A 20,020-nucleotide genomic window follows, 5' to 3' on the forward strand; every position below is an offset into this window, starting at 1 on the left:
TGTACAAGAGTTTCCATTAAACACTTCGCCTATGCTATGTAACATTACCTCTGAGACAGTGACCACCTTAAACAGTTACAACCCCTATAAATCATGAAACTGTCAGCTCAAGAGTATAGCCTAATGAGTACAAGAAGAAAAATCTTTTTTGGCAACAAACTGAACATACATCATTGTGATCCAAGGTTTAAGGACATCTGCAACATAAGTATATCCAGTTAATGGCAATTCAATGCAAGTGAGGGAAAAAAACAAGGGAAAATACAGTAAATTGAACTTGCAACACACAAAACCTAACAGGTAACAACAGACAGGAACTCTACAGTTGCTGAGTGACAAGCCACCAAAGGGACCACTCAAGCGTGACCCTGAAACGGTTAAATCTGAACTTTAATTGATAAGACAGACAAAAAAAAGGTTATCATACATCTCAAGGAGCAGGGGAAAGGCAAATTTATCACAATAATAAGAGCTGAGTGACACTCTATAGAATTGCTTAAAAAGTGGTTTAAGGAGATTGTGGGGTTGCACAAAAACATTGTGTGATGCTTAGGGGAAGAGTCAAAGATAAGGAAAGGAAGGAATCAAGGTGGTTCAAGGAACGAACAAACATGGGAAAATTGGGAGAGACTGAAATTAACTGGCTGCCTGTGTCTGTTTATTCATTTAAGCTACTGAAATATTTAGCATACAAGATAAACCCCCGTCCATGTTTCAGCGGCGGGGTGAGCGAGCAAGTGGCTGTGTGGTTTGGTTGCCAGCTGGGGTTAAACCACGACACCCCCTCACCTCCAATACCTCAGAGAATACAGTGTAAATAATATTAAACGTTAATCATCAACTAGCACTAACATGTGTTTTGATGCACTATATTTACACTAGTTAATTAAATGCGCCCAGGCTGGGTCCCTAGAACTGCCTACTGCAAACGACCCATGTATTATCTCTATTGATCAGCCTCTGGAAGCTCTTTGGAACATTTTTTTGTTCCAAAAATTTTTTGCTACATTTCAATAATCTGGCAGTTTGACAACACATTTCCAAAGCTTACAAGTTTTCTTCTGCTTTTCTTACTCTTTTATTTATTTTTCTATATAAAAATATATATAATCTATAAATATATAATATGAAAATACAAATATATTTTTATAGTCAAGTATATAAATATACACCTATAGAATGAATATTTCAATAGGTATCTATAAATACAAATACTGAAAACTATTTAAAATAAAAATAAATAACTGCATAATATGATTATATAATACATACAGCGCACATGGTATATAATACATATATATGTAGCCATAGATGACGGAAGAATAACAAAACCTAAATAACTCTTATTTAGTGTTAGATTTTAAGTGTTCAGCAAAGTAAAAGATTTTGACTCAGCATATTGGAACTGTTGAACAACCCAAATGACTTTTCCAGTTTGGTGAATACTGTAGTTTTAATAGAACTGCTAAGAAATAATAACCACTAACACACCTGAAGCGACATTTTGTACTTACTTTGCATAGTCAAAGAGCCTGCTGTCCCAGAGCTGATGAGTTCCTTTAGGACCAGAATGGAAGAAACAAGAATCTGTACCATCAAATTTGTTGAGACCGTCTTCAGAGTTTTTTGATGCATGGCTGTGCACAACGTCCAGCAGGACAGTGATGCCCATTGAGTGAGCAACGTCAATCATTTCTTTCAGGTCGTCTGGAGTCCCGTAACGGCTATCGGTATGAAAATGTAATGTGTTATGAATGGTGCAATCTGAACTTAAGCTGACAGTACTAAACATTACTCATAAAAACTACATCAAAGTCAGCAGTTCTTCATCACCTAGTTTCCAGTTGTATACAGGTTATTTTTTCAGCCTCTTATGTAGAAGGTATTGATTAAAAATTGACAATTGAAACAATTTTTTGAATACAAAAATTACATGACATATGCGTGCAATGTTCTGCGGAAAGTTTCAAAGTTTTATTCTTCCCTTTTTATCTGTTAATACATCAAATTCAGCATAAAAGATAACTGATACAACTTAAAGCTTCTATTTAAAATTGAACACTTCCTCTTCAATATATTTACATTACTGAAATAAACTAATACATAGTGATTACAAAAGTAAATGTACACTCATGAAAGTCCCCAAAATATACCATCTGCTGTTGTCCTGCTTAGTTATTTGTTTTATGTACTATATTATTTCACAACTTGTTTATAACTAAGGATTTTTGTCTCCTATATTTGAAAGAAAGGTGTGTCAGATAAGAAAGGAAATTTTAACTGGCTATCTAAATGGATCCTGGTTGTCACTTGAGTTGCAATAAGATATTAAAAAAAGAAAAAAAGAAAACAAACCAAAAATACTCACCACAAACACACAACATTGAGGTTTATCATAATTTTCTTAACAATTACCTGAATAAATTTTCCACCTATTTTCACCCTAGGCCTCAAAGTACAGTCATTTACAAGTGTGGGGAAAAAGTCCCCGCACAACACAGAGCCATGATTTTAATCAAGTGTATTATGAACAAGTAGCGTACGGTTCTGTTTATCATGTTTGTTACTGCCAAGAATTCCACAACACAAAACCCATGCACGCATTGACTGCTGAAGGTAGATTTGCTGGAATATGCTATGACAGCTGAAGTTACTTATATCCTTTTTGTTTGTATCCTATAAGAAGTATTCCACAGAACAGCTGATCACTATGGCAAATTGATTTCAGATTTAAGAGGAAGCTACAGCAAATATCTAAGCCATTACTTTTATCTTCCCATTAAACACTGGCAAACATACACATACAAGGATATTGATTTCAATGGATAGGAAGTAAGATAAAACAACAGAGAAAATGCTGAAGTACTTAAACCTACCTTGATGCTGCAAAGAAGCTTGTGACCTGATAACCAAAACTGGCATAGTATGCATGTTCCATAATAGCCATCAGCTGGACACAGTTATATCCTAGAAAAATAGAAGAAATTAAACAAACCAACCCATTCCCTTAAGGATAGTTAAAAGAGGCTTCAACACCTGTGATATATCCATTCCAGTATTCTCTCATTTTAGCTGCTTCTAACATTAATGATTAACAACTAAAGATCCAGTCTCTTTCAATACAGAACTCTATCTAATAGTTTACACTTACACGATTTTCCACAACAAATGGAATGGTCAATTTGTTACGTGATCTACATATAACTAGGTTTATTGGATCTCTCAGATTTAGAAAGCAGTAAGTGATAGGTAAAAATAATTTCAATTTAACTTCAGAATACTGACTATGCCAATCTGCACGTCCTGAACTTCCACTTCACTGACACTCGCAGTGAGGAGGTGTGGGGGTAGTCACTGGCTACAACGTACTATACCTTATACCCCATGGAAGCTTTTTTTTTTTTTTTACCACTTCAGAAACACTTTTTACCACTTTAATGATTACATTTCCCCTCTACAAGAGTCTTTCAGAAAAGAGAAAACACTGAAGTAATGTGGTTTTGGTTTGAGTTTAACAAAGGCAGTACAGCAGGGTCAGGGACACGCGTGTATCACCCAAGATAGTTCAGTACAATATTAAGGGAGAGAAATCTGAAGGCAAAACAATATACTAATGGTGAAGCCACAATACTTGCCCCATATCTTAACTAAAGCTATCTTTATCAGCAGCAAGTACCCCAGATAGCTAGCAAGTGAGGACTATCAGCAAAAGATAACCTTCACCTGTGTTGAGTCTGTCAAGACTCTCACCACTACCTGCCACTTCCCTTTATTTGTTTAAGCAAAATCTTCACTTAACTATTTTCTTTAGACAAGACACCAGTTTCTTTTTTTATTGTTCTTGGCTTTGTTTCTGAATTCTGCAGCTATAGAAGAGTTATTAGGAGACAGCTGGCATGAGCTCAGCAATTTGTCTTTCATTGCTGTTTTATAATATAGGCTCATTGCACTTATTTTTATTTACAGCTTTTTTTATAAATAAACAGCAACATAGCATCAAATAAATCTCATTTGATTTGCTTGCTATCTATTTTGCTATTTTTCATGCACGTACTCCTACAAACTATTAAAATCTTAGCATTCTTAAATACTGATGTCTTTAAGCTTGTCCTAACAAGAAAGACATTCCAAAATAGAATCTAATGACCCTTAAAAATACATTTTTTTTAAAAAAAAGGCTTAATTCCCACAGTGCTTGCTTACTGTAAATAAGAACAAACATTATAATTTCTGTATACAGCACCTAAATTTGATATTGCTTTTATTTTGTAGTATATCAACCCTTTCATGACATTTCTCCTCCCCGAGGGAAAATCTGTAGGTAAAGCAGAAAGCTTTCATAATTCTGTTAAACATATTAACCTCCTGGAACAACTGAAATTCTTTGGCAGAAAGGAAGTCACAGGTACCTAATGTGGAATCCTAATTAACTTTTTCTTCAGGGCCTCCAGGCATGCAAACTCTTCTCATCTCACCTGCAAGCTGAACTTCATCGACAAAGCAAATGCCACATTCTGTGACACACTTACTCAACAAGTAAACCTACAAGCCTACTATGGCCTCTTCAGACACTCTGATAAATAATTTTAAAACCAAACAACACAAGCACAGCCAATCAACTCAGAGGTCTCAGCTATGGATGTCACAATTATTTTACAGTGGAGTGTAACAAGCAGTTATTTACCAAGCAGTAAGGGCCAGCAAGTTCTAATATTGTCCATTACAGAAACAGTGCAAAGACACCACAGGAAAAAAATAATCAACAAACAGAAATTGATGTGAACAGTTTTGCTGTGCTGCCTGAGATAATCATGCCAGCTGTTTCATACACCCCCTCCAATATACTAGCAGTTCTTTTCCAAAGGAGCATTACTCTGTGTTTGAAGTTTCCATATTCTGATAGTTCATAGCAACTGTTCGGGGTCAAAAAAGTTAGCATACTACTTCTGGCAAACAGAAAGGACAATCCTTTCTATCCAGATACTTGTCTTTCCTTCGAATCAAAATTTACATTAGTAGAACCAATTGAGAGCACAATATTTTCTGAAGACAAATCTCATAAAAACAGGTCCTTTTTTAAGTTAAAAGCAAACCACGCCAAAAGCAAACTGCCCCATAACATTTATCTAGGCTTTTGCAATCACAATTTACTTAAAAAAATCTGTGGAATGTGTTTTGATGCACATATCCTACTTCAGTCTTTGTTTCTTCTTTGTATATTTCAATTGTTCATAATTTTGTGCTGCCCTACGATTCTATTTTTGTAGTACATATAATTGGAAAACAGGAAAAAGTACAGACTTGATAATTCTCTTTTCTAATAAGAGCACAGGCCCATAAAATTTTTATCTCTGCAAGTATCTCTGTTATTACTTACCAAGATCCTTTATTCTAGGTAGTACATTGTATGTGAAGTTTTTGTAAGAAGCTACTTTCCCTTCTGGGGAAGCAATCCCCACATGAGATTCATAGATTCTTAGGCTTTTTAATCTCTTGGGGGAAGGATGCTTATGCTATAAGGAAAAAAAAAAGTTGTCATTAGGAACAGCTTGGAAGTGTCATCACAACCTAGTAATCTGCACAGGGCAAAAAAAAACAATTTAAGAGTAGTTTTGTTTTGTTCTTCCTCTAAGAGCACAAATGTTTTAGAGATAATTAAGCCTTCTAAACTGTTAGAACAAGTGTCCATTTCAAATTAACATTCTTCATGAACAAGAAACCGGACATCCATGATTCAGCACTTTTCTTATAGCCTTTTTAAATTACATCTAAGTGTACAAACTCAGAGCAGTCATTGTACTATAAAGTTCTTCTGAAATACTATGAAGTTTATTTGAAAATAAAAGATGACAATAGAAAAACATGTGGGGTTTTTTTAAGAATACCTGCTTTGTGCAGGTTTTTGAAGCTGTTCTGCCTTCTCTAAACTAAAATTTATGAATATTTTTAGTCCTAAAGAACACAGTTCCACAGCACAGAATCATCTATATTCCAATTATGTAGGATTAAAAAAATAAACTAACATAAAATCCCATCTGTAGGTGAGTACACAGTATTTCTTGATCGGTGAAAATATTTAAAGAATACAGAGGCAACTGAAGTTCCTCACAAAACCTCCTCCTTAAACTTGAAGAACAGTTTACACTTGATTGGATTTCATTTGTTAAAATAAAAGCCTTGTCTGAAGAAACTTAGGAAAACTACTGATTAAAACCTGTTTTTTTCCCCAGAAGTTTTCTCTTGTCCTCCCTCTCCCAATTTAAAAAAAAAAGTTAGTTTTATATTTTGTTTGCTTAATATTCAAGTGAAATTTTGAAAAGTTAGAACAAACCCAGTAAAAAACTTACATGTACATGAACAGAAATTAAAGGGACAACGTGAAGAATAAGAAGTTCAGATTGACATTTGTCCCCTGAATTTTACCTCCACTGGGCAACTCTCCTATTCATGAAAGAACTTAAATATCTTTTTTCTGCCTTAACTCAGTAAGGCCTTATCCACACCCTAAATGTTCTCGCTTCCTTTCCACTCTAGGTCATACAAATGACTGTGTTTCCAATTACCTCCCCATTCCTCTTCTTGTAGAGGATCTAGGTGTCACACAGCATCATCGGCAGAGAGCAGGTCTCTAAATTCATACAAACTATACATATAAATAATAAAGTTAGTGGATTATGGTTTTGGTTGGTTGTTTGGTTTTTCCTTTTTTTTTTTAAATGAGATTTTCCAGGTGAGTTACCCTTTCTCTGTCAAGCAGATACTTCATAATTTGAGGTGGGCGCTACAATTTAACTCGACCCAGAGACTGCAGCACCTCTATATACAGAATCCTGCATATCTTTTTTTTTAGGGAAAGCTCCAAAAAGTATATCATATGAAATATCACTCAGTCTGAAGTTTTGGAACGTTCTCCCAGGATATTTTTCATATATCCTGTAAAGATTTCCCCCCCTTATTGCAGTGAACAAGAACAGGGCTTTAAAAATTGATAAATGGATTTTCCTGACATGAAGAAACTAGGATTTGACTGGAGTGCGAGCACCTTACTTTGGAAAGTTTCTTCTGACTTCGTATGGCATTGACTTTTTTGTGGAGTACTGAACTTTGTGCAGGTAACTCTTAAACCCAGTTCTGATAATTCCCTGTTCTCTTCTATACCAGGAAGGGCTGCCTAGTCCTGGAACAGTTATTGAGCTTGTCTAGCACGTGGGAAGCCAAGTTTAAAATACCACTTTAATGGGCAACTACTATTTATATAGTCTATGAGAGACTGAAGAAGTAGCTCAAGAACATCCGTCACTGAAGTCACTTTTTTCTGTCAAAGCCATGAATAAATCCCCTTCATTTCTCAGGTAGCTACTTTAAGTAGCTCACTACCCTCTTTGTGCAGAACAGTATTTCCTTTTTTTTTCCTCCCCTCCCCAAGCAGGTATACAAAGATGACACAATACATGGTTTTATGCACCTTTTGAAAGTAATATTTAAACCTTACTATATATGACTCTGGTGGATTCCAGTGTACCCAATCGTAATTCACTTTGTCTTCATCACGGACTACATATCTTGCCCAAGGTGAAATACGATAGAGGAGTTCGCCATTTTGAGCGCGGATCACCACCTATAAAAAAACCGCGACATATGCATGCAGTCACATATAATTCATATAACAGCTCCTATGTAAACCATAGCAGAGAATGAAACAGTACACTACACAGAAATTTAATTTCAAGAACGTACAAATATACAATGCATGTCAAGACAAGGAAGAATGACCCTGTTCACAGAGATGATTTACAAAAGAATAGCAAACCAAGCATGTCAGACACAGGACTGATGTTCACGAGCGGGAGCTGAAAGGTGAGGAGATATATATATATATAAGCTTCATATAAGTTATGGGAGACAGAGCCCTACAAAATGGATTAGTGTTAGGTTCCCTAATTTCCACTGTCATTGCTATTTCCCTGCCATGTTCCTATAAATTTAAATAGACATACAGTGTAATGCCATCAAGATGAGTACTGAGATTTGTTTACTTGGCAAACAATCTAGTAAGCCAATTTTAATATCTTGATTCCTTCCTCTTTTCTATGCTCTGTGAGTCTTGACCAATATCATATAGGTTAACACAAGAAGCACAGGACAGCTTTCAGGTCAAGAAGAGGGAAAAAGAGTAAAATTTAAATGGCTGGTTTTCTTTTGCTGCCTTTCAGTTTCTCTGGATGACTCCAGCATTCTAATGACAAAATAAAATATTACCAAATGGTTTACCTTCTCTATTTTATAATGAAAAATGACAATTACTATCAATTCCTTCAAAAAGCTCATAAAACTTCACCAGAAAAAGTGACCAAACACAACAAACCTAGGAGTTCCATAATTTTACACAAGAAAAGCAAAATTGAAATAATTACTAGGATAACATTGTCCTGGGACTTTGCAGAAGACAATCTGTCTGAGGAGTTGGAAAATTTGAACAGGTCATCTCTGCTTTATTGAGTAATTAATGTAAATCTGTACCTTATAAAATACCCTTGGGAAAGGGTATGAGAATGAAGGGGTGGAAGGCCGTGTTGCTGACTAAGAAAGCGTTGCACATTTAGGAGCTAGGGACAACAGGTCCATGCTGTGCTGCACATGTCCCTTGGCTGCAGGACAACCTCAGCCACCCCAGTGGAACACAGGGGCCTGGAGGCACCTGCCCCATGGTACCAGCAACTACGCCACCTGCATGGCCTTGCCTTTGTCTAAAAGTACAGCAAGAAATTCTCATGGGAACACACTCAGGAGTAGAGTTGTTTTCCTGTATGGAAATTATATACTAGCTGGAATGACCAAAAGGGAGAGCTCCTCTCCAAGAACAGGATCTGCTCCACACAGCATGCCATGAGAAAAAACCTGCCAAGGCACCGTATGATGCCACAGTAACACAGGTTGCCCAGCTTTTGCAGGTGACTTGCTCACTGTCAGTATTCCCCCTCTTACTCTGTCTCATTGAAGCTGTTACCCGACTGAAGCCAACTGCTGTCAGGCCTTTCCTCTTGAGATGCAGAAAGAACCCTGCTTCATCTCTCCCACCACACCTCCCCCTTTCCTCTGTGCAGAAGGAACAGCAGCACTCTGGTTTTGCTTGGTATTCTGGCTGCCATCGAAACAGTAACACAGGAGGTTTGCCAGTTTGAAACCCAGAAATGTACAAGCAAGTGAAGTCCTGAAATTCAGCATTCCAATTTTGTTACGAAGTTGAAGGTTGCTTTTTTCTGGTTTGGTTGTTGGTTTGGGCCGACTCTTTTTTTTTTTGTAGGGCGAGCTATGAACATCATAAGAAGCCTCAGATGGAAAGGGGGGTGGGGGGTGAGCTGAGCTTTTTTTCCCCCCCTCTCACGTTACTTTTTTTATCTAAAACGTGACTTCTCTTTGCTCTCAATTCCTAACAAGCAGCCTGGAAGAAAACTATCAAAGAATTGCCTTTTCACCTGTGGCAAGTGTCTCATTTTGATAGATTATCTGTATCCTTAACCCAACCACAGGAGAAAATAAAATGAAAATATGTATACACAGTAGGTTAATGGAAGTTGAAAAAGCAAGGAGGTATGATTGCTGTGTCTCAGTGTATATTACTATAACTCTGACAACTTGGATCAGGTTTTATAAGAAGAAATAATTGAGACTAACCTCCTAAACAGCAAAAGACAAGAGGTTAGTGAAAACACTGTACAGGTGCATCAAAAATTTCTTCTGTTAACTATGCTAGAAAAGCTCACCAAAAGGGTATTTCTGCAAATTATATCAACACTATGAAGATCCTCCTAGCTGACTGCACTGAAAATTTGCAAGTTACTCTTAAAATAATAAGAATTATCTCCACTTTCTGATATCACACTTCTGATGGTGCTATTCCTCATTTTCTTAATTTGTCCCAATTTACCCATCACAGAAATATGATAATTACCGCATATAATAACCATACCTAGCTACTCATGTTATCATTCCTTTCTCTCTAATATTCTAATGTAATTTATAATATACAGATTTATGAGGGGTGGGCACACTTTAAGAAATATGGGATAATTAATGTAAATTCAGAACATTAGATGCAGTACTAGTTTAATACAAAAGTGATACTGGAGAGGGAAGAAGTTTATTTATTATGAGATACTAAAACCAGTCATACACACTCTTTAATATAGTCCTTTAAGCAATGAAAAACACTTAAGAAAAACAGAGACCAGAAACACACTGAAATGAGCAACCCCTTATTTCCCTTTAACCCACATTTCTACAGCTATGCTGCACATGTTAATTAACCATATCTCTGCATCCCACCCTTCTGACATCATGTGAGAACTTTTGTTGTTCTGTAGTCACACAACTCAAACTGACCATATTTTCCCTCATTTCTGAGACCTCACTGTACTTGATTTACCAGTTTTGCAGAAGTCATTCTGTTTTAGTACCAGTTTACACCTTTTATTCAAAGCATCTGTCAGATCAAGTTTAATGGTTAGACTTTTCAGGAACTGAGAGAGTCATAGTAACTTGTACAAGTTCCTACCAACTTCCACAGCCAGAATTTTAATAGCTACAACAAACTTCCTCGAAGCAGAGGCTTCAGTGTATTTGTCATACATTGTGATAGTAACAATGTAGAGCCATAAACAGGTGGTGCTAATGTACCACATTCCACAAGGGTTGAGTTTACACACTTAACAGTCCTAACAGACTTACAATTCTGCTCTATTGTAAGGTTCACAATCTGAATTTTTGTGTTTCATCTCTATTTCAGAACTTTAAAACTTCAGTTTTATTATGTGAAAACATAAGAAACGTCCAAAGTTCTAAAGAAAAGGATACATTTATCCAACAACAGAAGTCATACAACTCAACCGCGCAAATGTCAGAAAAATCTCTAAAACAGCGGGAGGGAATACTTATTCTAAACAAGTATTCAGAAAATTTTCAAATCAGGCTTTTTTCACAGTGTAGGCCTTCTTAAAGAATATGTAGTAAATATATCCAGTCGTGGTTGTATCTGGATGAACCTCACCATAACAGCAGAAACCTCAAATTTTGCTCATGGGCGGCTGTCATTTTTTAACATCATGAGTTGTGTACAGAGAAAACACAGTCAAGGGGAACACAGCTAACCCAGAACAGGAATTGTCACAACTCTGAAGCTGGTAAAGCTGAATCTTCTCTGGTTTATGAGACCATAATCAACATAGTTTCCTTAGACTTCTATCAAGCAATCCCCAACACTTTTACTGCTTCTTTCCTATGCTTGCTCAACCCTTTTTTTTAATTTTATGTGAATCCCATTTACTGCATCTTTCCTTTCCTTAATTACAAAGCTCTATACTCAATCAACTTCTTAATCCTCTCTCCTGATACTGTAGAAAGTTGATTAATAGGTTAAAGTAGAAAGACTTCAGATAATACTTTCTAAAGTTTTTTGAGACACAACTCCCACACCATCAGGCTTAGCTGTGGCATGACAAAAAAAAAAAAAAAAAAAAAAAAACCAAAACCTGCAAAAGTTGAATGGTACACTAAAATTAATAGCAATTCAGCCCAAGACTGATAAAAATAACTCTAATGGAAACAATCCAAGAACCTTCACTTGCATATTTGCTTTGGCGTTTCTTGAAATAATTAATCAAAATAATTTAGGTTGGAAAAGACCTTTAAGATCATCAAGTCCAACTGTTAACCCAGGATAACTGATAACCCAAGTCAATCACTAAACCACCTCCTTAAACACCACATTTACACATTTTTTAAATGCTTCCAGGGATGGTGATTCCATCATCTCCCTGGGCAGCCTTGCCTGACCACCTTTTCAGTGAAGAATCTTTTCCTAACATCCAATCTAAACCTCCCCTGACACAACTTGAAGCTGCTTCCTTTTGTACAATCATTTGTTATCCAGGAGAAGAGACCTACCCCCACCTGGCTCCTTTCAGGCAGCTTCAGAGTGACAAGGTTCCCCTTGAGCCTCCTTTTCTCCAGTTCCCCCAGCCGCTTCTCATGAGTCTTGTGCTCCAGACCCTTCTCCAGCTTCGCTGCCCTTCTCTGGACACGCTCCAGCACCTCTACATCTCGCTTGTAGTGAGGGGCCCAAAACCAAACACAGTGTTTGAGGTGCAGCCTCACCAGTGCCAACTATAGGGGGACGATCACTGCCCCTGTCCTGCTGGCCACACTATTTTGGGTACAAGCCAGGATGCTGTTGGCCTCCTTGGCTACCTGGGCACACTGCTGGCTCGTGTTCAGCTGGCCACCAGCCCCAGGCCCTTTCCCACCAGGCAGCTTCCCAGCCGCTCTGCCCCAGCCTGCAGCGCTGGTGGGGTGGTTGTGACCCAAGGGCGGGACCCGGCACTGAGCCTTGTTGAATCTCATACAGCTGGCCTCAGCCCATCAGTCCAGCCTGTCCAGATCCCTCTGCAGAGCCTCCTGCCCTCCAGCAGATCAACACTCCACCGTCAAACTTGGTGTCATCTACAGACTTACTGAGGGTGCACTCTATTCCCTTGTCCAAATCACTGACAAAGATATTAAGCAGAACTGGCCCCAGCACTGAGCCCTGGGGACACCACTTGTGACCAGCCACCAGCTGGATGTAACTCCATTCACCACCGCTCTTTGGGCTCGGCTGTCCAGCCAGTGTCTTACCCCACAGAGTACACCCATGCAAGCTGTGAGTAGCCAGTTTTAACTCAAAAAAAACAAAAAAAAACAAAAAAAAAACCTTGTCATAAAAGGGGTAAATATAAAGCACACACTTAAAACTGAAAGACAGATAAAAAAATCTTGCTTCACTCACCCCACACTACTACTTGTGGTCCATTCACTGCAGTGTTCAGATATAAAAGGTAGCTGCCATGTAAAATCTGAACCTTCTGAAACAGACTATATATATGTATAAAGAATACTGAAAATATTCATTACAGAGACCTTTTGGCAAAGTGCCTATGAGTCTATTTAGCAGATACTGTACTTTTGCTCCAAATTTGCTTATTGTACTCATCTCAAACTAATTCTTAAAACTTACGATGCATAGCCTAAGCTAGCTACCACTTAGTTCATCAACATGTTATAGATGAGTTTATATTTTCTAATTAGCTCAACAATCTTCTCTAAAGAACATATATAAAATTATGATGTTCATTAAATCAGCTTCCTCAACTGGCCTTGGGATTTACTTACTTCATTTTTAAGAGGTGTGCCCCTGCTGTTTCCTTAAGGTATATGAGGAGGCACATTATACCATTTGATACAAACACTACAGCTCCTATTAAATAAAGCTTTAAAAATGCACACCAGTACAGAATGAAATGCATTTGTTAAGTGGACCAAGGAAACTGGAAAAAGTTTAACCTCTAATTACAACTAACCTGTTTGTTTTCCACTTATTTAAGCTTTAGTTAAAGAAAATCCAGGTAAACAGTCACTGTATTTTTTTCACCTTTTCTGGCTTCTAAAAATATGTAACAGAGCATACATCTTGCTGGCTTTTAAGAACATTATAGAGAATACAGATACAGTTGCTAGAAAAAAAAAAAATCACAGTTAAACCTAGCTGACACATACAATAAATAATCCAGTTATCTACCTGCATTACGGCTTACCCTTGGCTTTCTTCAGATTTTAGTCACCTTTTAAATGCTTACGAATATGAGCTATGTAAAATTGTCAGGGAAGAGAAGAAATGTTGGTCACTATAGAAAACACTCCAACAAGAGGACAAGTGCAGAGGGAAAAAGGAGATTCAAGTTTCCTAGGCAAAATAATATACTCTCTTCAGTCTGTGTGTTTAAGCTGTTAAAATAGTCAAAACTAAGTTAAGAAGAAATCTACGTATCAAGAGTTACATTTACACTGCCCAAATTTAGGACAGAAAAGCAAAGACAAAAAACAGATGAAGAGAACTTACACCATCTTCATTAAACATCTCCTTGTCTGAAACATAAGAGGACTATTTGATTATCAAACTGCTTAATACACAGGGAACAATTTTGTTGTTGTCATTGTGGAGAGGGGGAAGACCCTTGCAACAGCTAATCTGTTTAGAACTCTGTACTAAAAAAGTCTTTTTCCCTGCTTCCCCATAGTTTCCAAGTTGGCTTACCCATCGAAAATTCCTAACAAGACTTTGGAAAATTCGAAGTTAGTCATGCAGAAATTGCCTATATTAACACTAGATATAGCTCATCTGCACAGTTTGGGAGTTTTTTTCCTCTCCTCTAGCAGTAAAAACATTCACACAATAATATATAAAAACTCAAAATCCTTGATAACTTTTGAATGTCACATGATTCTGGCTTCCAGCCGAAATATCAGTGTAAATACATGTAAATAAATGCCCTCACATAAATAAGTGTCAGAAAGACAGAGTGAAAACATCCTTCATAATTTGACATTAAAACATCAGTTTGGTCTAAAAATGGACAGGGCACAGATACATAATTAATATAAGCACAATCATAAAACAAAAGAGCTTAACCTAAGCTTCTCATCCTTTGTATGTAAAGGTTAAAAATACGTGGGTTTGTTTGCATTTCCATTACAGGGACTTTGAGTGTATTTTCAACACTTCTGCCTATTTATGTTAAGCTCACTCAAAAGTTTAGCATCCAAAACTGCTGTAATTAGCGCAGCGGATTTCACAGATGAGTACACCCAAGGTAGTGAGAACATGCTCTGGTAACCTGAGGTTTAAGGCATCAATGCTGCTGAAGTGATTAATTTTGAAGTATTTTATTCAGATCTGAATAAAAATCACTAGAAAAAACTGCAACGTATGGCTGCAATAAGAGCAAACATATAGCCAACAATGGCTGGCTTTTAAGCTATGTAAAAACTCGTGTGCAAAGGTGCATTTCAATTTGCAAGATGCTGGATTGCTGGAACACAAAGCAGGACCAAAATCTCACAATGACAATGTGCTCCATGTCTGTCCCACTAGATTATAGGCAAATTATGAAATGGGGAATAAGACATAGGATAAAATTAAGTACAGTTGTTTACAGGTCCATTTTGATGATGTTTAAAACTCTCAAAAGCAGTTAAGGAGAAACCATCACTCTGAGGGCAGTCTGGAGACATATAGAAAAAGCAATAACACACCAGAACAATTCAGAAGCTAAAATAGGTTTCATCTAATTTAATGGTGCTTCCAATGCAGGACAAGTAAGATTCAGGGCCCTTGATTTTCAGAGACACTGAAAATTTTTGAGACTCGCATATCCCACTGTTCTGCCTTGCCAAAATAGCATGGGTCTTTCATATCACCTACAGCACATCTGCCAACCCACTCTGGATGTCTCAGGGAATTTACAGGAAAACTCAGCACTGATGTTCAGGCAACTTCCAACTCGCTGTGACTCGGTGAAATTTGTTGACTTTTTATGAACAGAAGCCAAACTTTTTTTTTTTTCTTAAATTATCTGTAGCAATAAAAAGTCTGAAAGCTTTGTAAGTCTAACAACTTCAACAGTATAGCCACAAATGCAAATTTAGATAAAATGTAAACCCATGTATAAAATGGCACTTAATATGGTTGCGCTATTGTTATGACAGATGAAACTGTGTAGTCACAGGCCACAAAACACCACCTTTAAAATCCATCTTTATGAATATCCCCTTTCTTTCTTTCTTTTCGTGTTTGCCTACCTTCATATTCTCTTCACATCAGCTTCATTTGGCTACCTTGTCTTCCAGTGTACACATACACAGTTCTTCAGAACAGTGTGGGACAATAACTCAAGTGACAGTTACATAGGGGATCAGACAATTTCTCTGCTAAACGTCCACTCCTTTAGCTTTCAGTTCCCGCATCTAAGGCAGACTAATTCCATGTGAGAGCATTGCATTTAACTATGATGTGTCCCCGTTGTCTGCTTCTGTTTTCACCGATGATGACACAGGATCAAACATCAGAAATAAAAATAAGCCATGCTGTCTTGATAACTCCTTATTTTTCAAATATTTATTTTCATTTAATACTAGAATCTGCTGAACATTTTTTATAAAAAGAATAAAGAATTAACAGTGATACTTTTGCAGTTCGGGAAATTTGTTATACAGCGGTTTGCCATTTATACTTGTTGCAGAGATGATGATGAAGTGGTGACAACTAGATAACTGATTAATATATGCAAGCCAATAAAAGGCTCTGAAACATTGTATTATTATTTCATTACTTTAATAGCTTGAAAGCACTCAGAATGATTGTTGGTATATGCGGCTTTTAATACAATAATGAAATTAAATTGGCCATCAAACCAACAATAGCTAATATATTGAGAGTGAACCAGGTTTAAGAGAAATATAGAAAAATCAGTGTCTTATTTCTACAAGGGCAATAAGCCAATATTCCAATATTTTACAATTTACAGCATTTCATTAGCTTGTTATTTATAAATTTCTGACAAGATTATTCCAATGTAAAAGCTGCAAGAACACAGGTGGAAACAGCACCTCATCTCAATAACATGCACCTGATTTGAAAGTTCAACCCAAAACCTAAAAGCATGACACAATTATGTCTTCAAGATTCTCTAGGAAGTTTATGTCAGATGCTGCAATAACATAAACAGGTTTTTCCATGATTTGAAATTTATTAGAAACTAAACATCCAGGTATTTCCACCCCTCAAGCTGTTCTAGGAGTATATGGAGAAGGAAAACAACTGCTTGTACACTAAGACATTTTTTATTATAATATACACTGTAGACAAAGAAAAGTTTACTTTTTTATTTTTGCAAAAATACAGTAACCAAGAGAAAGCACTACAAATTTACAGGAATACAAAAGAATCTGAACCAATTAGAATTATTCTCTCCAAAACTACATACCTAGGACACTGCTGCTTTAAGAAAACCTGGTCTTAGATTTTAGTCCATAAATGCAGTTCAGTTTCAAAGACAGTTCCTTCATTCAAGTCACTGATAATATCCTGCTACAAGATCATATTTCCTTTTTTTTTTAATTGTTCATTTTTTTCTCAACCCCTTCAAGCTGCTACAGAAACAGAGGTGAAGCTTTACTATCAGCTGAAAATACTTTTCCATGTACACGTTAGCTGGGTACCTTTCTTCCACGAAGCATATCCAATCCTAAATTTAGCACCCAAGATAGGATAGACAGCTCTGATGATCTTTTGCTAGCAGATTATGTAAATTGAGCTCATTTACGTAAATAAGTAAAATCACATCGCCATCCTTGCCTTCCGCACGCACAAAGAGGAAACCCCAGGGCAAGTATTACCATTCTCTTTCTACAGGTCATACTGGTTTGTGAGAGAAGCACTGGAGTCTAGAGGCAATGTTTTTGCATGCCTGTTTTTTAATACATGGCATGATAAATAACGATATGTTTTTTAATACAGCAGAGCACTTCCCAGTAAGGTAATGCAAACTGCTGCAGAACCCAGTTCCTTGCATGACACAGTTTGCTTTAAAAAAGATTTAGATAAAAATACAAAATTCTGACAAAAATTTGGGATAGAACAGGACTGTTAAGAGCTTTATTCTGGAATTACCTCATTCGACCCAACAGATTGTAGAAACCAGATAGAACATTTGCCTCTTTAATAGTGTCAGAAATAGGCAAGGAACGAAGAAGTGAACACAACTGCTGCACTAGTGCCTTACTCTACTTGCTGCTGCACAGCCCTGCCTAACAAGGCTCAGGAGAGGCAGCAAGGAGGAAAAGGGATCAGAAGCTGCTCAACACTTCAGCTTCCCCTATCCAGGAGTCCCTTCCCAAACGGACCCTGCTCCCCAACCGGTGGGGGAGGAGGCATGGGCAGTGGGCTACCATCCCAGAACTCACCTTCTGCTGAAAAACTTTACCATACTCTATTCCTGCTGCTCCAAATAAACACAAAATCAAGTGTATATGTCAAGGTGCTTGCAGTCAACGAAATTATTTCCTAACATGCAAATTGAATATAAACCTTGAAAAGAAGTTTTGGAAAGAGCTGACAGCACATTGCTTCTGCCAGGCTGTTCTTCCTACCTTGCAAAACAGTCACACTAGAAAGAAAAAGTAAGCAAACATTCTAGTCACTTTACTCCAAGTATCCCTTTCTCCAATGTTTTTTTCCTTATCAATTTCAGATTACTGTCAAAATTAAGCCAGTGAGACAAAGCTGTCTGGTTGGTTTGTTTTTTTTTTACTTGCAAGCAATTTTCTGGCAAAGAAATCTACTGAAAGGACAAGTATTTAAATGAAATATTGAAAAAAAAAAAAAAAACCAACCCACAAACCACCTCCTTAGCTATCAGACACATAGTAATACTTCTCACGTGGTTTACATGTTTAATTAAGTTCTGCAGAGGAGTCTACATGGTTCAGAAGCCATTGGAAGCGGGATCTATTTGCTGTACAGATTATTTTTCTGTAAATATATCATGACATCAGCTCCTAGACTCTAAACTTATTAGGGATATTAAATATTTGTTCACAATTCCCCCTTCTTTCCCCTTCCCTTCTCCCCTAGGGAAAGTAAATATATTTTTTTTAAAACTAAAAATAATCGATTTGAAAGAAGCAAAAGTCTATCTTCAAAGCCAAGTCATGAAGTCATGCCTTGATTTTCCAAAAGAGGGAGATATAGCTCCACTTGTGAATTAAGTATTTCAATTGCAGTGAAGAATCAAATAACATGTTTAACTAGTTTACTAGATCAGATTTTAAAAGAAAGCTTTTGCTTTTTTATTGCCATGCTTTTCTTAGAAAGCTAAGATAAATTAGTAAATACTAACAAATAATACAGAAAATACTATATCCTCTATTTGAATATAAAAAAAAATAAAATCAAAAGATGGAGACAGTAGCCTAGTATTATAAAAGTATCTACGCAGATAAGAGATAAAAATACCATAGGAAAACCAAACTCTTAAAATCCAAGAAAACATAGGAGAGTTCTTAAAAGTAAAAGCAATATCACATGGAAACATTCCCAATAGATTTCAACAGGCACAAGTGTAGACAGAGTACTTCACTTAATCATCTTGTACTGTCCTAAAAACACATGGATTTCAACAAGATGAAACAATAGGCTTTATAACTGTTAGCTACACAAAGATGGCATTATTAGGTAATGAGGAACAGCCAGTTTATTAAAAAAAAAACAAACAAAAAAAACCCAAAAACCGCCACATGTATCTATGCTGCAGGACAGCATTCAAACTTTTCTTTCAGTCTAGATTCCAGATTTTGAAAACCTTTTTCAAAATCAAGTAAGTGGAACCTCAAATAGAAAGTTCAAGAAATATTTTTTTCCTCACTGGGACTTATCCAGAATCAAGTTACTATAACAACAGTGATGTAGGTCAAAGACTATAAAAATTTTGTATGCATAATATAAAAGCATTCGTATATGTATTGTATAACTGAGAGGCTCGGGGTATGAGAGCATGGTTTGAAAAGCAGCCATAATAAAGCACATTACACACAATAAGTGTAACTTATTAGAGTTGTTTCAAGCCATGTCAAGTAGAAAAGAAGCTGCTGAAGTATGTAATAGGGGCACCCAAGCATTAAGTATTACTTATCCTCAACAGTAAAGCATTTGTATAAAGGACAACTGCTGCATAATGCACCTTGCGGTTGGGTGGCTGTGGCACAGCATGCTTGCTTTTTGATGCTCCCATTCACGGCTGGTTCAAAGTGACAGTGAAACTTCTGTTGGGGATGGGGCAGGTTATGTTCAACACCTCCACTTCCTGCTACATACCCCCGAGGTGTCTTACAACTGGGGTAGCCTACAGACCCAAATGGTCCTTCCACTGTCCTCTCCCTCCCATTGCTGTCATCTCTGACAGCTCAAGTCCCGAACACCTTAGGTCACACTCTCTTTGATGGATAATAATAATAATAAAAATAGTAATAGTTAATAATAATAATAACAACAATATCAGTATTATTATTGTTACAGTAAAAGATGCAGAGTATTGTGATCTGATCCCTCTGTTCTGAGGTCTTCTGCCATGGATGAGCTCACCTGATCCTC

General features: G+C 36.9%; 1 protein-coding gene across 2 annotated transcripts in view; it reads right to left on the minus strand.

Annotated features, from left to right (window-relative positions):
* Positions 1-20,020, minus strand: part of GBE1 (1,4-alpha-glucan branching enzyme 1) — a 168,716-nt gene that overhangs the window by 92,990 nt on the left and 55,706 nt on the right. For both annotated transcript variants that reach the window (XM_040582917.1, XM_040582916.1), the window contains exons 4-7: positions 7,493-7,618; positions 5,378-5,513; positions 2,877-2,967; positions 1,515-1,724 (exon numbers count right to left, since the gene is read on the minus strand). In XM_040582917.1, the coding sequence (XP_040438851.1) occupies positions 1,515-1,724; positions 2,877-2,967; positions 5,378-5,513; positions 7,493-7,618 (563 nt within the window). The remainder of the gene's footprint in view (positions 1-1,514; positions 1,725-2,876; positions 2,968-5,377; positions 5,514-7,492; positions 7,619-20,020) is intronic.

This window comes from Falco naumanni, chromosome 2, assembly GCF_017639655.2.
Source record: "Falco naumanni isolate bFalNau1 chromosome 2, bFalNau1.pat, whole genome shotgun sequence".
NCBI lineage: Eukaryota > Metazoa > Chordata > Aves > Falconiformes > Falconidae > Falco > Falco naumanni.